Here is a 26,394-nt window from a genome sequence, read left to right as displayed (position 1 = left end):
TTTAACATTTTTTTAATTTCTGGTATTAATTTTGTAGTTAAGATTCTTAAAACTGCTTGTAAGTGTTCATCTGTGATGCTTGATCGTAAAGAAATTTTATTTAGATTCATGATGGAAAATCAAAAATAACCAACATTTTTCGGGCAAAATCTTTAAGTTCATCGAATTTGTCCAAATTAAAAGTATTGTAAAATTTACAGATTTCCTCACGACGGTGAAATTCCTTTAAATCAGTATCACACTGTAGATCTATAATCTGAAGTTGTAGTTCACTCGGTGCACTATCAATTTCTATTGAAAATGAGTCGCGCACTATTTCCAAACTTGTCTCAAATTTTCGGAAGTCGCCAAATCTTCGTGAAAAGTCATCATTCAAAGCGTTGATAATTTCACAATATTTTTCAAATTTATTTTCTGGAATCTTCAGCAACTTCATGGTTTTAAAGTGGTCTATCTTGTTAATCAATAAATATCGAAGGAACAACTGGAGTTTTAATTGAAATCCATTCAAACTTTTTACCATATCCTTAAGGCGTATAAATTTTTCCCTTGTAACACGGTGTTGAAAGTATTTAAATGTGTCACGATGTCCAGGGTAAACGCAAAATCACAAATCCAGTTATTATCAGTTAATTCGTGAAAGTCCATAATATTTGTCAGTTTTAAAAATAGAATGATGTCATCTTTAAGATCCCATACTCTCCGAAGAACTTTTCCTAAGCCAAGCCATTGAATTTGGCTATGATAAGGAATTCGGAAGTGTACTCGGATTCAATATCTTGAAGGAAATTAACGAATTGTCTGTGTTTCAGGCCCCGCGATCGTATTAAATTTACTAGTTTAATAATGCAAGATGTGACATGTTCAACTTTTAACACATTTTTACATAATACTTGTCGATGTCTAATACAATGAATTGTAATTAAATTATAATCAGGATAATTTTCACAAATTTTATCCTGAATTTTCTTTAACGCTCCAACATTTTTACCTGTCAAACTTGGTACTCCGTCAGTTGTTACATTTACCGTTTTGTTCCATTGTAAATTATATCTTGTTAAGCATTTTTCAACTTTTTCAAATATATCAGCCTGTTGTTTGGTCTTTAAGAGATTCCATTGAAAGAAGCTCTTCAATAATTTCAAAATTAGAGGTACATCCACGTATGAAAATTAATAACTGCGCAGTATTCTTTTGGTCGTTACTTTCGTCAAGAGCTATCGAGAACCATGTTATGGATTCTAATACTGATAATAATTGCTCATTCAAATTTGTATCGATACATTCAATTCTTCTTATTACGGTTCGCCAAGATAAACTTATACAGTAAACCCTCGCTATTCGCGGGGGTTGCGTTCCTGAGAAATGCCGCGAATACCGAGTTATGGCTCCCATAGTAATAAAGGGGTTCCGTTCCAAAGTATGAAATATATAAGAAAAACTAGTCTAAAATTTTGTCTTTGTATGTATTATATTGAGGTTGTCACAGACATTCTCTCAGATATGCCAGACAAGCTGTTCTTGCTACCTGGGCGTCTAAAACGCTGATGGAACTGATATTCGGGTGACACTTAAGTCAAGTGGACCCAATTTCGGTGAAGTCCGGACGGTCTATGACAGCCAAATCCTCTGCTTGCACCTTCACGATGGTGGGACTGTTAGTAATCCTGGGTATAACCTTCATGCACAAGTACATGGTGGGTGACCACCCAGGTGTGAACCAACGTAAGCAGGGGTCGAGGTGTGGCGCCCACACCACATGGAGAAATGCCGCCCCTCTATGTTACCAGGCAGTACTAGGTGGTAGATGACTCTCATCAACCGGTGAAATACCACCACTTTGCTTATTGGAGGCTTGAAGTGGTGGAACCCATGTTTAGTCTCTAGAGCTAAGTTCCGGCCAACCCTTCCCTTTCTCTTCCATCATGCAGTATGATTGATGATTTTTGAGGTTATGATGAATGTCGTGACGAGATCCAATATTCCTTACATTTCGAGGGTACAGCTCTAAAACGGTGTTCGCAGGCCGGCTGCTAGATAGTACACCGGACCAAACCTATTGGTAACTCTCTAGGAGGCTTCCGGATCAGCTAGTGTATAATCTTGCTACCTCTACTCTGCCAGATAGTGACTGGAGGGAGTCCGAGTAGTGTGTATGCGGGGAGCATTGTCGAGGCCACGTTATGTCAAGGATCTGGGTATATTCTTACCACATGTACGCCATATCCAAAAATTTCATTACTTCATACAGCATGTCCCACCCACTTTTTCTTACTATTGAATACACCATGAATTGTCAAAATAATAGAGCAAGCTTATCTGCGAAAAGATCTAAACCTCCCAAGGACTTCCTAATTCATTTCACAAATATACGTGGTCTCAATTCCAATCTCAACGATGTCCATTTCCACTTGCAGCCATCCAAACCCCATGTACTTTTTCTGACTGAATCTCAGTTATCAGTTGATTCAACTACTGCTCATCTCAGATGTCCAAATTATTTGCTGTATGATTCCTTTCGCCTCAAAGGTGGTACTTGTGCATATGTCCGTTCTGATATTCCATGTCAGAGACTTGGCAATTTGGAATCTCCTCTCTTTGATCTTCTCTGGCTTAAAATCTCTCTACCTCATTGTGTAAAATTCATCTGTTGTCTCTACCGTTCTCCCAACTCCACTAATCACTTGGAGCTCTTTGACCTCCTCTCTTTGCAACTTGACTTTCTCCAGTCCAACTTTCCTAACAGTGAGGTAATTTTCCTTGGTGATTTTAACGTTCACAACTCCGGCTGGCTTCCGTTTTCTAGTCACACCGACCCAGCAGATCGAGATGCTGAGACTTTTGCAATTACTAATGACCTAGCACAGATTGTTCATTTACCTACAAGAATACCAGACAATCCTACTCATACAGCCAATACGCTTGATCTTTTTCTCACAAACAACCCTTCTAAGTACAAGGTTGAAGTGAGAGGTCCTTTAGGCACTTCAGATCACAACTTGGTGATTGTCTCTTCTCCAATGGAACCTTTATCTCATGGCTATTCCCAACCTCGTATTGTTTGGCATTACAAGAATGCAAAATGGGATGACCTGCGAGACTTCTTTTCTTCTTTTCCTTGGTCTGATTACTGTTTCAAAACTTCTGATGGCAACGTTTGCTCAGATTGTGTCAGTGAAATTATTCTTGCAGGAATGGACTCCTTTATCCCACACTCCACTTTAAAATCTCGTCCTTTATCTAAACCTTGGTTTTCCAATAAATGTGCTAAGGCTGTCCAAGAGAAGAACGTTGCATATCGTAATTGGCTTGTTTCTAATTCTTCAGTTTCATTTTCTGCCTACACCAAAGCTCGCAACAATTGTAAAGCAGTTATCAATCAGTCCAAACTAGAGTTTGAACAGGCTAAGAGTAGAAAACTTGCTTCTTGCCCTAATGGTAGGCGAGCATTCTGGTCTCTTGCCAAAGCTATTGGCCGCAACTTTTGCCCATCTCTGCTCCCACCTCTGTCCAAACCAGATGGTTCTGTTGTCACTTCAGCAAAGGATAAAGTTGATCTGCTAGCATCCCATTTTTCTTCCAGCTCATGTATTAATGACCTTGGTAAAACACCTCCCACCATTCCTAACACGCTCCATTCAATGCCTCCTGTGGTCTTCCGTCAAAAGGATATCAGAAGGATTTTGATGAATCTTGATGCTACGATAGCTCCAGGTCCTGATGGTATTTCTCCACTTGTCCTCAAAACCTGTGCTCCTGAACTTACTCCTGTTCTTTGTTCACTTTCTTATTCCAAAGGTGTTTTTCCTTCTGCTTGGAAATTTGCTCATATCCAGCCAGTTCCTAAAAAGGGTGACAAATCCCTCCCATCCAATTACCGTCCCATTGCAATTACTTCTACTCTTTCTAAAGTAATGGAGAAATCAATTAACCGCCAACTTTTAAACTACCTAGAAACCTTCCATCTGATCAACGATCGCCAGTATGGATTCCGTCAGTGTCGATCCACTGGTGATATTCTGGCTTATGTTACCCATTTATGGACTAATTCAATGGAAAGGTTCGGTGAAACACAAGTAGTTGCTCTTGACATCTCAAAAGCTTTTGATCGTGTTTGGCATAAAGGTCTTCTAAACAAGCTTCCATCTTATGGTTTTCCAACTGTTTTTAGTAATTGGTTATCCAGTTTTCTCTCTGATCGCTCACTGAGGGTGATGGTAGATGGCTCTCTGTCTTCTAACGTCTCCACTAATGCCGGTGTCCCCCAAGGTTCAGTTCTTTCCCCCCACTCTTTTCCTCTTGTATATCAATGACCTTCTTCCATTGACTGGAAATCCTATCCATAGTTTTGCCGATGATAGCACATTGCATTCAACTTTCCATTTTGAGAAACCTTGTCCAGCTCAATCAGCTTCAAGTTCTCGAAAATCTGCTGCCAATTCCTTAAATGCCGATCTTCAGGTAATTCTCCAGTGGGGCAAAGATAACTTAGTTGATTTCAACCCTTCTAAAACTCAATCTTGTCTTATATCTCGCAAAAAGGATTCTTCTGCTCCTATGCTTATCTTTAGTGACACTCCGATTTCTAGGCAAAATGATATATCTCTTTTGGGGATTACCCTGACTTCTAATCTCTCTTGGCACAAGCACATTACAAATATTGCTTCCTCTGCATCTAAAAAACTTGGTTTTCTCTTTCGCTCTCGCCGTTACTTTTCTTCCAAACAGCTGCTCACTCTGTATAAATCGCAAATCCGCCCTGCCATGGAATATTGTTCCCACATCTGGGGTGGTGCCCCCAAAACCTCTCTCATGCTTCTTGATTCCATTCAGAAGAGGGCAGTTAGGTTAATTAATGATTCATCTCTAACAGAGTCCCTCCACTCGCTTTCTCATAGACGCACTGTTTCTGCTGCATGCCTCTTCTACAGATACTTCCATGGGCACTGTTCTTCTGAATTGGCTTCTATAATTCCCGCTCTCTCTTTCAAAACAGTCCGAACACGTGCTGCCACCAGCCAACATCCATTTACTGTCCAACTTCAAATCCACAGAACCAACTTTTCATCTTCCTCATTTATTCATTCAACTGCCGTTTTCTGGAACAACCTTCCTTCATACGTATTTCCTGAAAACTACAATCTACAGAAGTTCAAGTCCAATATCAACAAATATCTTCTTTCGTCTTCTCAGCCTCCAACCCAAGCACGGTACTAAGTACTATAGGTTCTAATACCTCTCGTGTTTGGGGTTCTCATAAAAAAAAAAAAAAAAAAATATGTACCTTCATAATATGACCATTAGAAATGCAAGCATATGGCATCGAAATGAAAATAAGAAACAATTTAATATTGAATGTAATATTTATTAGAAATTTCCAACAAATCTTTCAAACCAGCGGCCTTTGCTATCTAAAACACCTATCCCGCCAGTGCTATCACCAGTTTCGCTAAAGTGTTGATAAAGGAGTTTTGCCTTTTCATGAATGATGAGTGAACTTAACGGAATTTTATTTTGAGTTCGGTCTTCTATCCACAGATTTTAAGCTTTTTCCATCTTTTCTAATTTAACATCACGAGTTAGAGACCAAATTTTTGAAGCAATTAGTGCGTTTTCATGAACACTCGGCGGATTTTTTCTTCCAATTTCGTGATTGAGCGTGTGGTTGACTTATTGATTTTATAATGTTTTGCCACTGAGGAGGCACTTTCACCATTAGAAATTTTGTCTAATAACTGAATGTCTGAAATGTCTAATAACCTTCTTTGAGCTTTTCACAATTCCCTTGTTATTCGTAGCCATATTTTTTAGGGGTTAGAAAAGAACTTGTCCACAATAAAGTCACTTTATTCCGTTAACACACTCGAAAAAGTCTGTTTTCACTAACAAACTGCAAAACGGTAGATTTTTCACTTTTGTAAGCATATCAATTTATAAATTGATAAATTTATTCAATTTATAAGAATATAAATTAAAAGATAACGGCGAAACCTTCTATGACAAGCGCATAGCACATACTGAACAAGGATTAGTGATAAACATCCACCCTCGCAATTTTGTCACCCCTCTCCCCCACCCACTGAGCGCTGTTTTTACCAGGAAAGATGATTTTAGCCGCGCCCATGTTTTTTTTATGGCGGAAAATGTTCACGGCGCTTTAAAATTCACATTTTTTAAAGTTTCATTTTATATTAAATCAGCGACCACGAATAGCGGGGGTTTACTGTATTCTCAAATTTGTGTTTCCACAAGCTTCAGCCATACATTCTTTAATATAGTCTCCATCAGAAAAACGCACAATTTCAAATTCTATCTCAATTTGAACAATACAGAGATGATAAAACAATTTACAAGTCGACAAATTCTATAATATATTACATATAGAAATTTATTTTTCCAAAAGGCATAAAATAAGTAAACTTTTTTTCGAAAATACAATTAAAGCTCGCGGGCAGCACAAAAATGTGCGGCGGGCCGCATGCGGCCTGTGGGCCACAGTTTGCCCGGGCCTGTATTAAATAATAAATTAACCATTTTCAATTAGAATAAATTTTAAACTTTATGCAGTAAATAGAAGAAAGCTTTCAAACACCACTGATTTTTAATATTAATTTGGAAAGGTTTTTTTATGAGACCTCATTCTATGCAGATTTGCTAATGAATGCTTATGATTTTATTATATTTATTAATTGCTTATTTTAATACTGTTTTAATAAAAAAATTATAGGTTTGATCAAACTACTGAAGACTTCTCAAGACAGATATGTTTATAGTAGGGTGCTTTGGTGTTTAGCACAGATCACTTTCTCAGAAAAACTATTGGAAGAAAAGGTAAGAAGTTGAAAAGATTTTTAAATTTCATTTTATGTTGTTATTTTCTAATCTTACAGGTACTTAAGGTATTTTGGTTGCTGTCCCAAGGCAGTAAATTCAGTTACGCTTGTATAACTTGTACATCTTAGATTGTTTTAATCTAGCAAGAGCCATGTGGCCTATGATGTATGTAAATAAATTGAGGAGACTGTATTTTTATAACTTATTTCATAAACCATATAACTTTTGCTATATTGAAGTAATTGGTGTTTTAATTTCTTTATGCTGCATAAAGAAGCAACTCAGAGATTTACTTTGCTGCTCTTCACAAGTCATTAGAAATTTGGTAATTAAGACAACTACTATCTGGTGACAGATTAACTTCTATTAACTACTATGACACAGGCTTCTTGAGGCTAATGTTTTAGTGAGTTTTAAGACCATCAAGACTCAACTTTTGTTGTTATTTCTTTAAAGTTTCTTGATGTCCATGTTTTAATGAGTTTGTTGTGTCTTGAGTATTAAGACTATAGAATTTACTTATGGAAGTTGAGTAAAAAGAAAAAAAAAAAAGTTTCAGGAATAAGTTGATTGATTTGATTTATGAGTTCTTTGCGCAAGAGCTACTGTGGCTAAAATGTGCCTTGAACAGGGATAAGTTATATCTAAAATTACCAAATTGAACATCATTTAATTCACAATACTCCAATGGATTCTCAATACTTTATTGCATCCAGTAGTGAATTTTGCCCCTAACAAATTACATACCTTGTACAAGACATTTCTACCCTTTAAGTATTTCTAAAATAAATCAGCATATGTTATCTGTTTTCATTTTATATAGGGGATCAAAAGCATAAAAATTTGATTCCTGTTCAAAAGATTCAAATCAAAGAACCAGTAAATTTGCATAGCTTTTTTTTATACCACAATGCAATATTTAACTGTTTTGGTGTCTTATGCACAGATTTTGTACAACATATTCATTCATTTTATTGTTGATTTTGTTCAATAGTTTTTTCCTACTCTTTTTTTTCCTTTGTATTAATTTTTATAAAAATAACCAGTGGCATTTTAGGATATACAATCTGTTTCATATGTAATTTTATTTATAAGATTGTGTCCTTGAGGCTGTTGCAGACATTCTCTCAGATATGCCAGACAAGCTGTGCTTGTTACCTGCGAGTCTAAAATGCTGATGGAACTGATATTCGGGTGACACTCAAGTCAAGTGGACCCAATTTCGGCGAAGTCCGGTTTGTGACAGCCAAATCCTCTGCTTCCACCTTCATGATGGTGGGACTGTTAGTAATCCTGTGTATAACCCCCATGCACAAGCACGCTGTGGGTGACACTCAGGTGTGAACCAACGTATAAGTTGGCACCTTGCATAGCGGCGCCTCCGTAGCCAGGTGGGAAGGAGCAGCAGTGCGTAGCACACGCTTCTTGATTAGACCGGGGTTCGAGCCCGTCACCACCAAATACGGAGGATGCGGAAAGGTCAGGGAATGACCACCGCATATTCCTGGAGCAATATGGCCTTAGTTGCTAATGCTCCTGAAAACCAAACAACAACAACAACAACCTTGCATAGCCGTAAGCAAGGTGTCAAGGTGTGGTGCCCACACCACACGGAGGAATGCTGTCCCTCTGTGTCGCCAGGAAATACTAGGTGGTAGATGACTCATTAACCGGTGCAGTACCACCACTTTGCTTATTGGAGGCATGAAGTGGTGTAACCCATGTTAATCTCCAGAGCTAAGTTCTGGTCAACCCTCCCCCATCTCTTCCATCATGCAGTATGATTGATGTCTTTTGAGGTTATAATGAACACCATGGCAAGATCCAAACTTCCTTACATTTCGAGGGTACAGCTCTAAAATGGTGTTCGCAGGCTGGCCGCTAGTTAGTACACTGGACTGAACCCATTGATAACTCTCTAGGAAGCTTCTGGATCAACTAGTGTATAATCTTGCTTCCTCTACTCTGCCAGATAGTGACTGGAGGGAGTCCGAGTAATGTGTATGCGGGGGGGCGGGGATTGTTGAAGCCATGTTATGTCAAGGATCTGGGTTTGTTCTTACCATGCCATGTGTACAGCATATCCAAAAATTTCATTACATCATACAATGTCCTCCCCCCACTTTTCTTACTATTGAATACACCACGAATTGTCAAACTAATAGAGCTGTTTGTTTGTTATTTGGTTTTTAAGAGCATTAGCAACTAAGGCCATATTGCTCCGGGGATATGTGGCGGTCATTCCCTGACCTTTCCGCATCCTCTGTATTTGGTGGTCACGGGCTTGAATCCAAGTCTAATCAAGAAGCATGTGCCACGCACTGCTGCTCCTGCCCTCCTGGCTACGGAGGCGCCACTAATAGAGCAAACTTATCTGCGAAAAGATCTAAACCTCCCAAACAGTTCCTTGTTCATTTCACAAATATATGTGGTCTCAATTCTATTCTCAATGATGTCCATTACCACTTACACTCTGTCAAACCCTTACGTACTTTTTATGACAGAATCACAGTTATTGGTTGACTCAACCAATGCTCATCTCAGTTGCCCAAATTATTCACTGTGTGATTCCTTTCGCCTCAATGGTTGTACTTGTGCATATATCCGTTCCGATATTCCCTGTCAGAGACTTGGAATCTCCTCTTTTCGATCTTCTCTGGCTTAAAATCTCTATACCTCATTCTGTCAGATTCATCTGTTGTCTCTACCATTCTCTCAACTCCACTTGGAGCTCTTTGACTTCCTCTCTTTGCAACTTGACTCTCTCCAGTCCAACTTTCCTAACAGTGAGGTAATTTTCCTTGGTGATTTTAATGTTCACAACTCTAGCTGGTTTTCATTTTCTAGTCACACAGACCCAGCAGGTCGAGATACTAAGGCTTTTGCAATTACTAATGACCTCACACAGTTTGTTCATTTACCCACCAGAATTCTGGACAATCCTAACCATACAGCAAACACGCTTGATCTTTTTCTTACGAACAACCCTTCTAAGTACACAGTTGAAGTGAGTGGTCCTTTAGGCACCTCGTATCACAACTTGGTGATTGTCTCTTCTCCAATGGAGTCTGTATCTCATGGCTATTCCCAACCTCATGTTGTTTGGCCTTACAATAATGCAAAATGGGATGACCCGTGAGATTTCTTTTCTTCTTTTCCTTGGTTGGATCATGTCAGTGAAATTATTCTTGTAGGAATCGAATCCTTTATTCCACACTCCACCTTAAAATCCTGTTCTTTATGTAAACCTTGATTTTCCTATAAATGTACTGAAGCTGTTCAAGAGAAGAACGTTGCATAATTGGCTTGATTCCATTTCTTCAGTTTTGTTTTCCGCCTACACCAAAGCTTGAAACAATTGTAAAGCACTTATTTATCAGTCCAAACTAGATTTTGAACAGGCTAAGAGTAGAAAACTAGCTTCTTGCCCTAATGGTAGCCGAGCATTCTGGTCTTTTGCCAAATTATTGGCCGCAACTTTTGCCCATCTCTGCTTCCACCTCTGTCAAAACCAGATGGTTCTGTTGTCACTTGAGCCAAGGATAAAGCTCACCTGCTAGCATCCCATTTTTCTTCCAACTCATGTATTAATGATCTCGGTAAAACATCTGCCACCATTCCCAACACGCTGCATTCAGTGCCTCCTGTGGTCTTCCGTCAAAAGGATGTCAGAAGGATTTTGATGAATCTTGATGCTAAGAAAGCTCCAGGTCCCGATGGTATTTCTCCACTTGTCCTCAAAACCTGTGCTCCTGAACTTACTCCTGTTCTTTGTTCACTTTCTTATTCCAATGGTGTTTTTCCTTCTGCTTGGAAATTTGCTCATATCCAGCCAGTTCCTAAAAAGGGGTGACAAATCCCTCCCATCCAATTATCGTCCCATTGCAATTACTTCTACTCTTTCTAAAGTAATGAAGAAATCAATTAATCACCAACTCTTAAACTACCTAGAAACCTTCTGTCTGATCAACGATTGCTAGTATGGATTCCATCAGTGTCGATCCACTAGTGATATTATGCCTTATGTTACCCATTTATGGACAAATTCAATGGAAAAGTTCAGTGAAACACACAAGCAGTTGCTCTTGATATCTCAAAGGCTTTCGATCGTATTTGGCATAAAGGTCTTCTTACAAGCTTCCATCTTATGTTTTGCCGACTATTTTTTGTAATTGGTTATCCAGTTTTTTTCCTCTGACCGCTCACTGTAGGTGATGCTAGATGGCTGTCTGTCTTCTAACTTCTCCACCAATGCTGGTGTTCTCAGAGGTTCAGTTCTTTCTCCTGCTCTTTTCCTCTTGTATATTAATATTCTTCTTCTGTTGACTGGAAATCATATCCATAGTTTTGTTAATGACAGTACATTGCATTCCACTTTCCATTTTGAGAAACCTCACCCTGCTCAATCAGTTTCAACTTCACGAATATCCGCTACCAATTCCTTAAATACCGATTTCAATTAGTTGATTTCAATCCTTCTAAAACTCAGTCCTGTCTTATATCTCGCAAAAAGGATTCTTCTGCTCCTATGCTTATCTTTGGTGACACTCCGATTTCTAGGCAAAATGATATATCTCTTTTGGGATTACCCTGACTTCTAATTTCTTAATTTCTCTTGGCACAAGCACATTATAAATATTGCTTCCTCTTCGTCGAAAAAACTTGGTTTTCGCTTTTGCTATTACTTTTCTTCCAAACAGCTGTTCACTCCGTACAAATCGCAAATCCACCCTGCCATGGAAATTGTGTTCCCACATCTGGGGCAGTGCCCCCAAAATCTCTCTTGGGCTTCTAACCTGTGCACAATACTAAATACTATAGTTTCTAATACCTCTTGTGTTTGCTGTTTTGATAAAAAAAAAAAAAGAAAAGTATGAAATAGATTGATATATAATTATAATGCAACAAAAATATTGTACAAGAGGTTTCTATCCTTTTAGTATTTCTGAAATAGAGCAGCATATGTTATCTTCTTCTTCTTCTTTTTTTTTTTTTTTTTTAATAAAGGGATCAAAAAGATAAATTTGAGCCCCATTCAAAAAAAATTCAATTCAAAGGTTCGGTTTGAGATTCCAGTAAAGTTTTGTACCTTTTTTTTTTTTTTTTTTTCTCCACTCTGTGTTTACAACATTTAACTGTCTTAGAGTCCTGGGTGCAGATTTTAACCAATTTTATTTCTGCTCTTTTTTTATTTTATTTTATTAATGCAATAAAAATAATCAGTGACATTTTATGATATACAGTAAAATCTCGTTAATACAAACTTGTCATCATCATCATTCTACTTTTCCATTTGGCATGCGTTGAGTCCCTATTTAGATATCGCCCTCCATTGTTGTCGATCTCTCGAATCTTGCATCATTTGTTGATAACTCTGAAATCCTGTGTTTTCCTTTAGGCATTGGAGCCATTCTCTTTTGAGTTTTCCTGGTGGTCTCTCATCTCCAATTCTTATTGTCATCAGTACTACCTTAGGCATGTTGTTTCGTCCAGTTCACATGTCCAAACCACTGAAGTTGTTTTTTTAGATCTGCTGTATATTATGTTGATTTCAACGGCTGATTCTACTAACCAGTGATCACTGGTGCCTACTTATTTCACTCTACAATGGCTTACGATTGTCTCCGACTGGAGCACGTGGTCCTTTGTCTCAGCCAATAGCAGCATTTGTAAACATGTTGGGCACGTGTTTTGTTCAAAATTCTGCATTCAAAATTTAGCTCTCTCCTTACTTGTTCATTAGATTTATGTTCTCTCCAATTTGTTTTATTGATTTTCCTTAGATATCTCATTTCAAATGACATTATTTTTTGTCTTTCTTTCTTATTTATTCTCCAATTCTCTGATCCATAAGTTGCTCTGGGTATGATGACAGTTTCATATAGTTTAATTTTTAGACTATTTGAGATTTTATTGCTCTTCCATATGTTTTTGAATTTGTTCATGTTTGTCCATCTGATGTTCAGTCTGTGATTAATTTGGTCAATGATACTTAGGTTTCCGGTTATTAGAGAGTCCAGGTATACAAATTTTTGTACTTGTTCTATTTGTTGATTTTGGATGTTTATGTTTGTCTTCTATGTTTTTGCCGATTTGCATTACTTTGGTGTTATTTATATTAATATTAATTCCATAATTGTTACTTGCTTTATCAATGTTTGTTTATATTTCTTTTAGTTGTTCTTTGGTTTTTGTTAAAATCACAATATTATCTGTATATTTTATGTAGTTTATATTTTTTCCATTGATTATTGTGCCTCTTTTTTTTCTTCAATTGATTTCATTAGTTCTTCTAGGTAGATATTAAATAGATATGGAGATAAAGGGCATCCATGCACGACTCCTTTCTTTATTTCAAATTTCTCTGTTTTAAGGTTGTTGAATTTTACTATTGCTCTTTTATTTTTAGAATTTTTTGTAGTTTTTGCTTCATTAAATTTTCTCTGTTTACAGAGTCAAATGCCTGCTTGAAATCGATGAAGCACAGATAAAGAGATTTCTTCTTATTCCAATATTTTTCTGCAATGATGTTTAGTGTGAATATTTGATCTATTGCTGATCTGTCTTCTAAATCCTGCTTGTTCTTCCCCTATTGTTTCTTCATATGTTTTAAGTATCCTATTTTGTAAGATCCTTATAAATATTTTATATACATTTGATCCCTGCTTTACGATGGGTTCGCTATATGATCAAATCACTGTACAATGGACTCCATAATAAAATACCTTTCACTATATGATATGTAGTAAGCGCAGGATATTGTTATCACGTTTGCGAATTGAATTTTAATTCTATTAAATGGAGCTTAAAAAATAGGAATGAAGAGAAGATTCTGAAAATTTATTTTTGTTTTTTATATGATTTCAGTGAAGGGGAAACACATTTCACCATAATACTGTAAAGTAAAAACCCACAGAATTCCAGTTATCGGTATTATCGCAAATGCAATAAGATCGAGTTTACTACCCGTTTATAATAGCTTGCACTAACAGAAAAACCCAATAAACCGGAAAGTGCAAATTGTTTTTATTGTTTTATGGTCGTGACCTCCAGAAACGTGCTTTAGAAAAATATCACAAAGGCATTCAAAATTCATTCTTATAACAAAACATAGCAAGTTTTGTTAATGATTTCAGTGGCTGATTCTACTAACGAGTGAGCACTGGTGCCTACTTATTTTGCTCTACAATGGCTTACGATTGTCTCCGACTGGACCATGTAGTCCTTTGTCTCAGCCAATAGCAGCATTTGTAAACGTGTTGGGCACGTGTTTTGTTTTCGTATCCTTTAGTTCAAGTGATTTTTTTTTTTTTTTTTGTGCTTACTTTCCATAAATTTACTGTATTGAATTCTTGAACGTACAACACTGCATAATATGGTCCCTAAAGAGTGCAGTAAGAAGAAAATTTCAATTAAAATTAAACAAGAAATAGTGAAAAAAACATGATGATGGTGCTAAAATTAGTTCATTGGTGTGCAAATATGGCTTTTCACAGTCAACCATTTCTACCATAGTGAAACAAAAAGAAAACCTAAGTTAATGTAAGTAAGTGATGAATCTAACACAGTCTAAAAAGGCAGAGAACTGATTGTAGAAATGGAAAGGCTTTTGTTGCTGTGGATAAAAGAAAAATGAATGGAGGGTATTACAGTTCCTGGACAATACATTTTTGAGGACTTAAAGACTAAAACACCTTCAGCTAATGATACGTGATATGGGGACTTTAAAGCCAGCAAAGGTTGGTTCGACTGTTTTAGAAAAAGGTCTGATATTAAATGTATCATAAGGCATGGAGGGGCTTGCAGTGCTGATCAGGAAGCAGCTGAAAACTCTTTAAGGTGGAGTTTTAATAGCTTGTTGAGAAGGAGGATTACCTTCCTCAACAAGTCTTTAATACAGATGAAATGGGCCTCTTTTGGAAAAGGATGCCTAGGCAAACATACATCACAAAAGAACAGGCCTCATTGCCTGGTCATAAGCCTATGGAGGATAGGCTTACTCTGCTATTAGGGTCCAATACCTGTGGTGATTTTAAACTTAAGCCAATATTGGTTTACCATTCAGAAACTCCCAGAGTGTTTAAACAGCAAAAGGTCATCAAAAGCAGGTTGGGTGTCTTTTGGCGGTGTAACAAGAAGGCCTGGGTGACAAGACACCTCTTCAATGAATGGGTATTTGAAGTGTTTTCTCCTTCAGTCAAAGGTTACTTAGAAAAGGCACTGTTAATTTTGGATAATGCTCCAGGTTGAGATCCCCAACTTGCCCGATCTCTTGAGGAGCAATTTAACTTCATTACTGTCAAATTTCTCCCACCCAATACCACCCCTCTGCTTCAGCCGATGGATCAGCAAGTGATTGCTAACTTTAAAAAAAATTACACAAAGAAGGTGCTTTGAAGAGACTTCAGGAGACAAAGCCATGACTTTAAAGGAATTCTGGAAGACCAGGTTTAACATCTTAGACTGTGTACAAATGATTGTCAGTTCTTGGAATGAAGTTTCAGCTCGATGCCTCAATGCAGCCTGGAAGAACTTATGGCCTTCAGTCATCCATGATTTTGAAGGATTTGAAACTGAAGGTGTTCTAGAGCAGGAAATTATCACACTTGGTGAGTCCTTGGCTCTAGAGATTGATGCAGCGGATGTGGAGGAGTTAATTGCAGACCACGGAAGGAGTTGACAACAGAGGAGCTCCATGAATTAGAGCAGATGGGTGAGCATGACAGTGAAGATGAGGAACATGAGGAGGATGATTGTGCACTCAAGAAATTAAGGACAGGGCTAAGGTAAAGAAAGCCTGCACGAGAAGCATGCAAAAGTTCGATGAAATTTACCGGTAGAAGTTGAATCCCACGGGAGCTTGAAACCCTCCTGAAGTGGAGGGGGATAACCTGACCTTTTTTCTTTAGAATCACTAATTGAATCATGAACAGAGTCATATTGGAAGTTCTGGCGTCCTAAAAAATGTTCGCAACGTAGTTTCATCGGTAAACTTTTTCTAAGTTTTCCGTGCTTCTCGTGTGGGCTTTGCCTTTTTTTTTTTTTTTTTCTTAATAAACAATTTATCCACTAGTCCACCATTGATTCTAAAGAAAAAAAGGTCAGGTTACCCCCTCCACTTCGGGAGGGTTTCAATCTCCCATGGGATTCAATTTCTACTCCTGACCGATAACACCCACTGTCTGTTTACCGACTGAGTGAGCAACAATACAAATGCCGTTATGGCAAAGTACTTTTACCAGTAAATTTCATCAAACTTTTGCATGCTTCTCGTGAAGGCTTTCTTTACCTTCGCCAGGACATGTTTGCTGCGTGGGATATTGTGAAGAGGACAGTAGAAAAAATCCAGATATTGAAACCACTGAATTGATGACCTGCAAATTTGAAGATCAAGTGTTAAGTTATTTCAAGAACCTTCAGAGAAAGCACCAAAAGCAAACCACTTTGGACAGTTTTTATACCATAAGTAGCAAGAGGTAGCGATTGGAAAGAACACCAGATCCTGAAGGTTGTCTTGATGGTAAAAGGTTCTCTTCCAGCTCCATCACCACACCACCATTGACACAGCTTTTCCAATGTAAGTTAAATGCAAATTACCATTTTTTTTTTTTTTTTTTTTCAGTGTTTATAATTATCAATTATCATTTTAAACAACTTTTTTTGGGTGGGGAGGGAATAAGTAAAAATGTGTGCCACCAACCACATTTTTTATCTTTTTTTTTTTTTTTTTAAATTTGTATCATGCTCTACTGTTTATTCCAAGGCCTCCGTAGCCGAGTGGGCAGGAGCGGGAGTGCAGTAGCACACACTCTTTGAGTAGACCGGGGTTCAAGCCCCTGACTGCTGAATACGGTCGATCTGCCAACCCGCACTGGACCAGCGTGGCAGATTATGGTCCATTTCCCCTCAACATGAATTGTTGAGGAGGCTTCCATCCTGCAGTGGGTTGATAATGGCTGCACTTTACTTTTTTTTTTTTACTACTGTTTATTCCAGTGTATAAGATGCACCACAATTTTAGGGTGAGTTTTTTTTAGATAATTGGCGCCTCCGTAGCCAGGTGGGCAGGAGCAGCAGTGCGTAGCACACGCTTCTTGATTAGACCGGGGTTCGAGCCCATGACCACCAAATACAGAGGATGCGGAAAGGTCAGGGAATGGCCACCGTATATCCCCGTAGCAATATGGCCTTAGTTGCTAACGCTCCTAAAACCAAATAACAACAACATTTTTAGATAAAAGGTGTGTGGTATACACTGGAAAATACGGTGTTCAGTATTCTATATAAAACTTATAATACAATTTCTGTTATAAAAATCACCATTTACGGAGATAAATAGCTTAGTTATATAGCGAAAATTTCAACTTCTGAGGATTTGGAACGAATTATCAAAAAACAGTGTTATTGGGTTCACATTATGATATTTTCACGATATGATGGTGTCTCTGGAATGAATTAATATCGTAAAGCGAGGGTCCACTGTATATGGTTTAAGAGGGTAATGGGCCTATAATTCTGACAAATTTCTTTATCTCCTTTTTTGTGTATAGGTACTATTATTCCACTTTTCCAGTCTTCTGGTATATATCACCTGTAAATAAAATTAGATTAAACAATTGTGTGAGGTGTTTTAACATTGCATCGCCTCCAAATTTCCATAGTTCTGCTTGGATATTGTCATTTCTGGGTGCCTTGTCGTTCTTCATTTGGCTAATTGCTTTCTGAACTTCTTCTTTTGTTATCGAGGGTGCTTTATCTCTTCTATTATCTAAGGCAAGAGTGTTTTTTCCTTCCCCTTTGAACAGGGTTTGGGAATATTCTTTCCATATTTTTTTAATTTCTTGCCTGTTTCCTGTTTTTATATTTCATCGTCAGTGTTTTTGGGATGTATGTTTTAGATGGTTCCTTTATAACCCGGTAAGTTGTTTTAGAGTCATGACGTTTATTTGCCTCTTCGCACTGCTTTGCTTTGTCTTCCAATCATTTCCTTTTAGCAAAATAGACAACCTATGTAAAGGTTGTCTATTTTGTTTTTTAGGGTTTTATATTTTTCCCTTTTTTCTTGACTATTTTCTTTGTTTAGGAGGTTTTTCATTTGTCTTTTTTCCATCCATACATCTAAAATTTCTGCTGTAATCCAAGGATTATTTGGTTTTGATTTTGTTCCCAAGGTTTCTAAGGCTGCATCTTTAGTCATTTGTTTAGTTTTTTCCCATATATTTTCCACAGATAATGAATAGTTTATATCTTTTAATTTTTCTTGTAGTGTTTTCCCATAAATTTCCTTTATTTTGTCTTCTTCAAACTGCGATATATTTAATGTTGCTGCTAGCAGTTCATGGTCGGTGTACTTCTAAGAGTTTTAACATTTTGAATGGATGATTTCCAGTTTTTATTTATTAAAATGTAGTCAATACAGTTTTTTGTATTTCCATCTGGTGATGTCCATGTATACTTATCTGTGGTAGAACAGTGTGTTGATGAATAGTTTATTTTCTTTGCAGAAGTTCCAGAGTTCTCCTCGCTCATTTCTGTTTCCTATCCCGAACTTTCCTAATACGTCACTGAAATCTGTCGAAAAGTCTCCAACTTTTACGTTAAAGTCTCCCAATATTATTAATATATCTTTTTTGTTTGTGCTATCTATGGTTTCTTGAGGTCTGAATAGAAGGCAGCTGTCTCTGTATCATCATGTGAGGAGTCTGGGCCATATACCTGGATTATTTTTATGAAGATTCCTTTTTCTTTACCTTTTATTCTTAAACTTATTCTTGAGCTGTGTGGGTGAATTTCTATTATTGAATTTAATAGATATTTCTTTACTATGAAAGCGACTCCTTCTCTATGTATGTTGTCTCTTCTCCCTGAATAAAGACAACATATAATACAAACTCTGTTTACACAAAGTAAACTGAGTTTAAGAGGGCGCTGACTCTCTTTAAAAATTACAGCTGTGAATTACAGGCTCCGAAAAAGCAATAAGTGTTTGCCTTTTAATTTACCTAATTGTTATTTTATATTGTACTTTATACGTAGTCCTATAGTTATAGTTACGCCGGTTATTTTTAATTTATATAAAGAGTTTTTGTAGATTACTACTTAATATACGTAAAACCGTTATTTTGTTCAAATCTTGCAGCCATTGTTTTTGTATAGAGTGGTAGGGAATTCAAATTTTTAATTGTGGTAACTAGGTAGCTCTAACGTATAATTATATAGCGTAATATGCATCACTGCATTTAGGATTCTATTAGATAGCGTAGTATTGACAATTAATTAATTAAATTTGATCTTATTATTTTAAAATATCATGCCCCACACTAGAGCAGCAAAGCAATGGGCACAAAGTGGCAGGAGTGCTGTGACTCGGGGGAGAACTGAGGGGGGCGATTCTCCAATGCATCACAGCCTAAAAAAATATGCAACTTGTGAAATGTTTGCCGAACTCTCTGGAAAAGAACATGATCTAGCCAAGGAGGATGTCTTTGTGTGTGCCAGGTGCAGAGAGTGTCTAGAAATTAGGCATCAACTCAGCGTTCTACTGGGCATCTATGAGAGCTTGAGGTGTAGGGTAGATGCCCTCGAAGAAATTAATGAGGGGCCCATCAAGCTCTCAGCTGCCCAACTCAATGCCAGAGCTCAGTCCTGGGCATCAGGCAACACAGCAGCAATCTCCAAGGCAGAATGCGCTGGTCCCAAAGGAACTAGTTATTGTTGGTGACTCTCTATTGGTGACTCTACTAGCTCACATTTTATTAAAGCACATTTCTGGAGCACATTAAAGCACATTTATGGCCACTACCATAAAACAATAGAAACAATTTTCAGTTGCATTTCTGCTAGTGGAATCTGTTATAAATGGGTAGTAAACTCAATCTAATTGCATTTGCGATAATACCGATAGCTGGAGTTGTGTGGGTTTTTACTTTATTATGGTGAAATGTGTTTTCACTTTACTGATATAAAAAACATAATACAGGAATACCTTGCATAGCGTGGTTAATTCGTGCCAAAAAAATACCGCGCTGATCGAGGTATTATTAGTATGTATTTTAATGTAATGCATTCCGACAATTTGATTATATGGGTCGAGTTGCAAAAATATATAGGTGTTTGTTTACTATAAATTGATGCACACGAAGTTCTTGCAAAAAAAAGAAACTAAAATGATAAAAATGAAAAATACTAGTAAGTACAGTAGAAATGATTTTTATTGCAGTATGTACATACCAAAAGAATATAAGTGAAATATGTACTGTATTTTTATTTTGAACAATAACTGATCAGTTTAGTTAGCACAGTTTTTTTCCTTATTTTTATCTGCATACATCTCTTTATGACATCGAATGTCATTTTGCAACACCTGCCTTACTTTCATACCTCATTCGATGTTTGGATCTAGAAGAACACTCAGTGCCATTACATTTCTTCTTTCCGCTCATATTTGTGTATGAGTATAACGTTTTTAAAAAATAACCTTTAATAAAAATACACAGGAAAAATATTTGTACAGCTTATGCACAATCAACGACCTCACCGCTCGGAATGTAGTGTTTACTAATGTATGAATGCTGGCAGAGTCTGTATATAATGGGAGTTTCGACAACAGTCAGAATGGCCTTGAATCCATAATGCATTGGCCTACGTGCTGGCATTATAATACCTACATACATATATATTATTATTATGTTTGTCGTTGCGTAATGCAGTTAATTTTTTTTTCAATTTGTAAACCGCACTATAGTAAAACCCATGTTGTTCGAAACCGCGCTATGCGAGGTATTCCTTTACATTTTCAGAATCTTCTCTTCATTCCTATCATGTTTTTTTCAGTTGGGGTGATTCCACATTTGATTGCCATTTCTTGTAAACCCAAAGGTGAATCGTGCATAAGCGAATTCGGTTCATGTTATATACGATATTGTTCCCCAATATAATTATAAATCGTGTATGATCGAATTCGTGTAGTGTAAACACGTGTTATACGAGGACTGACTGTACTTTGATCTTCTGTGCATCTTTTAATTACACTAGCCAAAATGATTTTTACCTGCAAGAACTTAAATGCTGTTTTTAACCAATTTTTATGCGTCGATTTCAAAAATCACCATGACAGTATCACATCACAGTTATTAAATATAGACAGAGTTACATTTTACCAAAATGGGTAACCTCTGAACATATACGTATTTGAGTGTTAAAACAAACACGAACATTTTTTAATGATCGTTGTGTGTTAAAATCCAGCGTACAACAAAAGATAGCAAAATTTTCAAAATAATAATTCTTAAGTTTAGTAATATTGTGCGCATCATGTACTATGAAAAAAATTTTCTGTATGTAAAAAAATCGCTTATCTATATATTAATAAATTGTTTTTAAATGTTAGAAAATTTATATATTTATTTAATCTTTTCAACAATTATTTTTAATTATTGAAAAGGTCATATTTCTTTATATTGAAATTTCTCTTTAATTAATGAATTTTTTCAAGCGAACAATCAATTTCGTTATATAGAAATCCGATATTATTAGGAGTGCATGGCTACTATTATCATTGTTTTATTGAGTTGCAACATAAATATCATTGGTTATGTGTATACATATATAATCTAAAACAAATAAACTTCTCTTATTTAATAACAAAATAAAAAAAATATAGAAGAAACACTGCTAGAGGAACAATATCAATATATAAAATTACAGATTTATATGGATAGGTTACATAAAATTATTATATAGGAACTTAAAATTATTAAATTGTATCAAAGCTTAATTATTCTTGCTTTAGTGTTAGCAAAATTTGTGATAATTTCATTGAAGTCTATTTTGCTAGCAGGGCACCTCCGTAGCCAGGTGGGCAGGAGCAGTAGTGCATAGCACACGCTTCTTGATTAGACTAGGGTTCGAGCCCGTGACCACCAAATACGGAGGATGTGGAAGGGTCAGGGAATGACCACTGCATATCCCCGGAGCAATATGGCCTTGGTTGCTAATGCTCCTAAAAACCAAATAACAACATTTTTACTAGCAAGTTAGCATTAGTAGGGGGCATATGATTCAAGAAAGCAAGCTTGTGCAGCATCAGCCAAAAAAAAAAACACTTCCACTTCACCCCTCCGTTCGTTTGAAATACCTGTCCAGCTGAGCCTTAAATTTATTTAGGCTATCAACTTCCACAACAAGGGGTGGAAGACTGTTCCACCAACCAACTACCTGCTGGCTAAAGGCAAATTTCTGCACATCTATCCTACGTCTGTCTTTCCTCAATCTGAATTTATGCCCTCTCAGGTGATTATTCTGAGCAAGAGGAAGAATCCCATCGGCATTCAGCATGCTCAAACCATTCAAGGCTTTATACACCTCTATCAGGTCACCTCGCCGGTGCCTAGTCTCCAGACACTGTAATTTGCAGAACTTAAGCCTTTCTTCGTAAGAGCAACCCTTTGTTCCATTCACTAATCTTGTTGCCCTTCTCTGTACTGGTTCCAGCAGCTCTACATGTTTAATTGAAAGGAAGTTCATGTTTAATTGAAAGGAAACATAGATATGATGTGTGTTCTTGTCCTGATGTCGATCTCAAATAATTCTTAACAAGTTTTAACTTGCTAAAACTCCTTCTGACAGTGGCTACTGTTGTTGGCATTGTAAGGCATATTTTAAGAGCTTTTTCAATATTTGGATAGGTTTCTTGTAACTCTCATTTAGCCAATACATTTAAAATATCTAAGTGATATATTGTATGGGTATTTTTGTTTTCTAATACAGGTCGACCGTCACTAATCCGGCCACTGGTAATCAGATTCCACTGCTGATTCGGACATAATTTCTGCGAACGTAATTTCAAATTTTCCGGGTCAGCACACCAACTTGCCACTACTGTTTTGGTGGTTGGTTGCAGCATCAGCTGTTGGTGCAAACTCATAAACACTGGCAAGCCAGTCCCACTTGTTTTTCTGCATTTATTATTATAACCTGCTCACATTTAGCCCCAGCCATGGTTACAGTGCATAAAAGAAGTGCCTCTCGTGGTGTAAAGCGTGAACACTGTACATTGTCCATAACAGATAATAAAGTTGAACTTTGAAAAAACTCGAAAGTGGTGTGTCTATGAGAAGTTTAACTCTGCTTAATTGTAAATTCCAGCAATTTCTCTCAGTTCCTCTTATCTTAGTAATTTTCTTTTAGCCATTCCTTTTTAGATTTTTTTTTTTTTTTTTTTACAACACACTTATACAGACTTGCGGGAAAATGCAACAAATATGATGGATAACACAGCAGCTAATGAACTTGTTTTCACAAAATCTCTAACAATACTGACAAACTTATTGCGGTGTTTGAGAGTTTATTTGATTGTAATTAGTTTTATTGCAGCGCTCGCCACACGTGCAATAAACTAATCACCAACGACCTTCATATGTATGCCGTAATAGCGTCACATGTATGTGGCTGACACGGGTTCTCAAGAAATAAAGTAACCAACATATGTGGCCATGTTGGCCATATATATGTGACATAAAAAAGTACTTTTTTTTTTTTTTATATTTTAAGCGAAAAAACGACAACACTGACATTACAATATTTATTTTAGAATTACTAATCAAATTATTTCCTAAATATTTTTTGGTGGTTGGTTGCAGTATCAGCCTGGGGAATTTTTTTCTTTAACTAGCTTGGCAGTCAATGTGTTAAAGGTAGAAGGAGGTGGTTAACTGTTGGGTAAAATCTATGTGCTAAAATAACCACCGGTGATCTGGCACCCCACAGATCCCAACGCTGCCGGATTAGTGATGGTCGACCTGTATTTCAATTAATTGGTGTTTAATTTAAAGCATATGATTTCAATTTTAAATTGGACTTAATTAATTTCAGGGTATTTTTCTAACAATAAAATAGCATTAGTTTCTAAAGTCTCACTTTTTCACTGAATGGAATACTTCACCAGTCAAAAAATTAGTCTTCTACTGTTTTTTTAGAGATTCATATCTTTTATTTAACTGCATTATAATACAATCAATTATTGAAAAACAAGAAATTTTTATTCCATTGAAGTTCGACGATTCATCTTCAGCATGCACAACTGGCTTTTTTTTTTTTTTGCAAGTTTCCTCAATTTCAGTGAAAACATTTTGTTATTCCTTAGATGATCTAAGAAATAACAAAATTGGTCCCTTCAAAGGTACATTCTGCATGGCAAATAGAGCTACGCTGCTGTGCAGTATGTACTCAGATTTAAGGATGTATGCAGGCTTGAATCGCTCCTTGAAAACGTGCCATTTGGCAAAATTCATTTTCACCCCTCCCTCTGCTCTGAACCTGATTTTACATCATCTTGAGGCACCATTTCGTTAGTTAGCCTTGGATGTCGAAATAGTTTGGCCTGGAACTGATGTGGCCTGTTAGTCCCGCCCTTGACACCTGCCCCAATGCCAAGGCGTTCCTATGCTACTGTATGGCTCCTATTAAAAAGGCTTCTTAGTAGTCTGTTTGTGGCCAGTAGTATTTCTGAAAATACTCATTTGTGGTCCTCTGTCCATGTATGGAAAGCTGGATCTCAATTTGTTTCTCTGCCTTTTCATTGTATATGTTCTTTTACTCTGTCTATCAGTTTTCTCATGCTTTGTCCTATGTAGGCTTTAGGGCAATCTCTGCTGCATTGTAGCTGGTTTTTTGGCTTTTTAGTGGTGAGGATCTTGGAAGGAGGAGGTAGAGATGGGGGATTTTAGTGTTTACTGTTTGTGGTTTTAATATACCTGACAAGGATATTAAAACCACAAAAAATTTAAGCTAGTTCTTTGCTGATACATAGTGCATAGGGGATAGTCATGAATTGTTTATCCTTGTCAGGAATATTATTGGGTGTATTGTTGGAGAATTTTTCTGTTGTGTTTTTTTATTGTTTCCGATAACCATGGTTACTGAAGATGTGTGTTATCTGTAGGATTTTGTCCTTGAGAGCCTCTCCTTTGCAGATGCAGCTGATGCTGATCACTTATCTAAGTAATCAGCATCAGTTTCATTACCCAATATATACAATATGTCGGTGGAAAACTGTATTTCAAGGAACCATTTCAGGTATTCTGGTTCTTGTCTTTCATGCTATTAATGAATAAAAATGGTTTATGGTTTGACTTAACAATTAATTTTTAACTGTCCTACATACAAAAACGGCAAGCTATGGTGTAAACCCTACACTGTCACTTAAGGGTTAAATAAAGTATTCTAGACGTTTTTTTTTTTTTACTTAGTTTCTAAAATAAGTTATTTGGCTTTAGTGTGTGTTTTTGTACTTGATAAGTTAAAGAAGCTTCACCCTTCTCCACACCTTTTGAATAATTTCCAGGCTTCATTTTTCGCTAGTTTTCTTAGTTTTATTTGGAGGTTGAGTCGGTTCGATGTGTAATTTTAATAGAGTTGATGATTTATTTTCTTTCACCCTGTTTTCTCATTATCAGTTTGTTTTTTGAGTTTAGGCAGTATTTGTAAAGTCTATCATTATGTTAAATAAGTATTATTTTGTTTAAAAGTCATAAACGTACATTGCTCTTTTCTCGGAAGTTATTTTTTCTTTTAAATGTGTAAATTGAATTGCCTTTAATGCAGTTATGTGAAGATGGGTGAGGTAGGTGTTTGGATAAGCTGGTTTCAAATAATGAAACTTGACTTTTTCCATTAGCTTAACATTGTTTTAATAGTAATGGTTTTAAAAAACAGATTAATCAATGACCAATAATAAATTGTCTAATTTAAAGTAATTGAGAAATAAGCAATAATTAATTAGGAAATAAGAAAGTAATTATGACAATTGTCTAATTTAAATTAAAAAATGAACGCTTATATACATATTTGCACATAAATATCTGTGTACTTTTTTTTTTTCTCTTTTTGAGCTTCCTGAACTTCTAACATGTTTAGAAGAAGCACCTGCTGTACAGAATACAGACGTGGCATCAGTTCACTTTGAAGCATGCTGTCTTTTGAAAAGGTAAGACTTGTTATGTTTTTCATAGTCATCATGCACACATGCACTCATAGTTCAATATATTCATAACAAAGTTGTTCGATAGGTAATTTACAGATATTGTGAATGTTTCAAACTCCCTTTGCCTTGATTTAGAGTTTAAAATGGGTGCTATAGCAAAGAACTTTTGAGGACCTTTGCATGTTAACCCTTTCCTGCTCATAAAAGGTCATTATTATAAGAGACTGATATGTATTTTTTATATTAAAACATTTTACAGCATACGATAAAAAAAAAAAAAATTCTGATGCTGCTCATACTTTTAACATATGACTATATACAATATTCTGTTTAAAAGTTCTGATGAGAAAAAATTTTATACAGCACTATATTCCCGTATCACTATAGTGAAAAACCTTTTAGTTAAATGGGGGGGGGGGGTTTGAGAACAAAACCAAAGTCAAAAGTTGTCTGAATTACACAACCAAATTAAAAACTCACAGCACAGTTTTATCACAGATGATTTGAACATCCCAAAAATGTAAAGTTTTGAGTTTTGCAGAAATAAATGATTGGGGTCAGAAAAAAAAATAGAAGAA

The 26,394-nt window shown here is 36.5% G+C and overlaps 1 protein-coding gene across 1 annotated transcript in view; it reads left to right on the top strand.

The window, feature by feature from the left end:
* Nucleotides 1-26,394, top strand: part of Rif1 (Rap1 interacting factor 1) — a 276,189-nt gene that overhangs the window by 50,380 nt on the left and 199,415 nt on the right. The window contains exons 4-5 of the mRNA XM_090383047.1: nt 6,728-6,831; nt 25,725-25,819. Coding sequence (XP_090239173.1) covers nt 6,728-6,831; nt 25,725-25,819 — 199 coding nt within the window. The remainder of the gene's footprint in view (nt 1-6,727; nt 6,832-25,724; nt 25,820-26,394) is intronic.

The sequence above is a fragment of the Mastigoproctus giganteus genome, chromosome 10, assembly GCF_048544385.1.
Source record: "Mastigoproctus giganteus isolate SK-2022 chromosome 10, ASM4854438v1, whole genome shotgun sequence".
NCBI classification, from domain to species: Eukaryota; Metazoa; Arthropoda; class Arachnida; order Uropygi; family Thelyphonidae; genus Mastigoproctus; species Mastigoproctus giganteus.
Note: the sequence above shows the minus strand (reverse complement) of the source record. Positions and strands in the feature narration are given on the sequence as shown.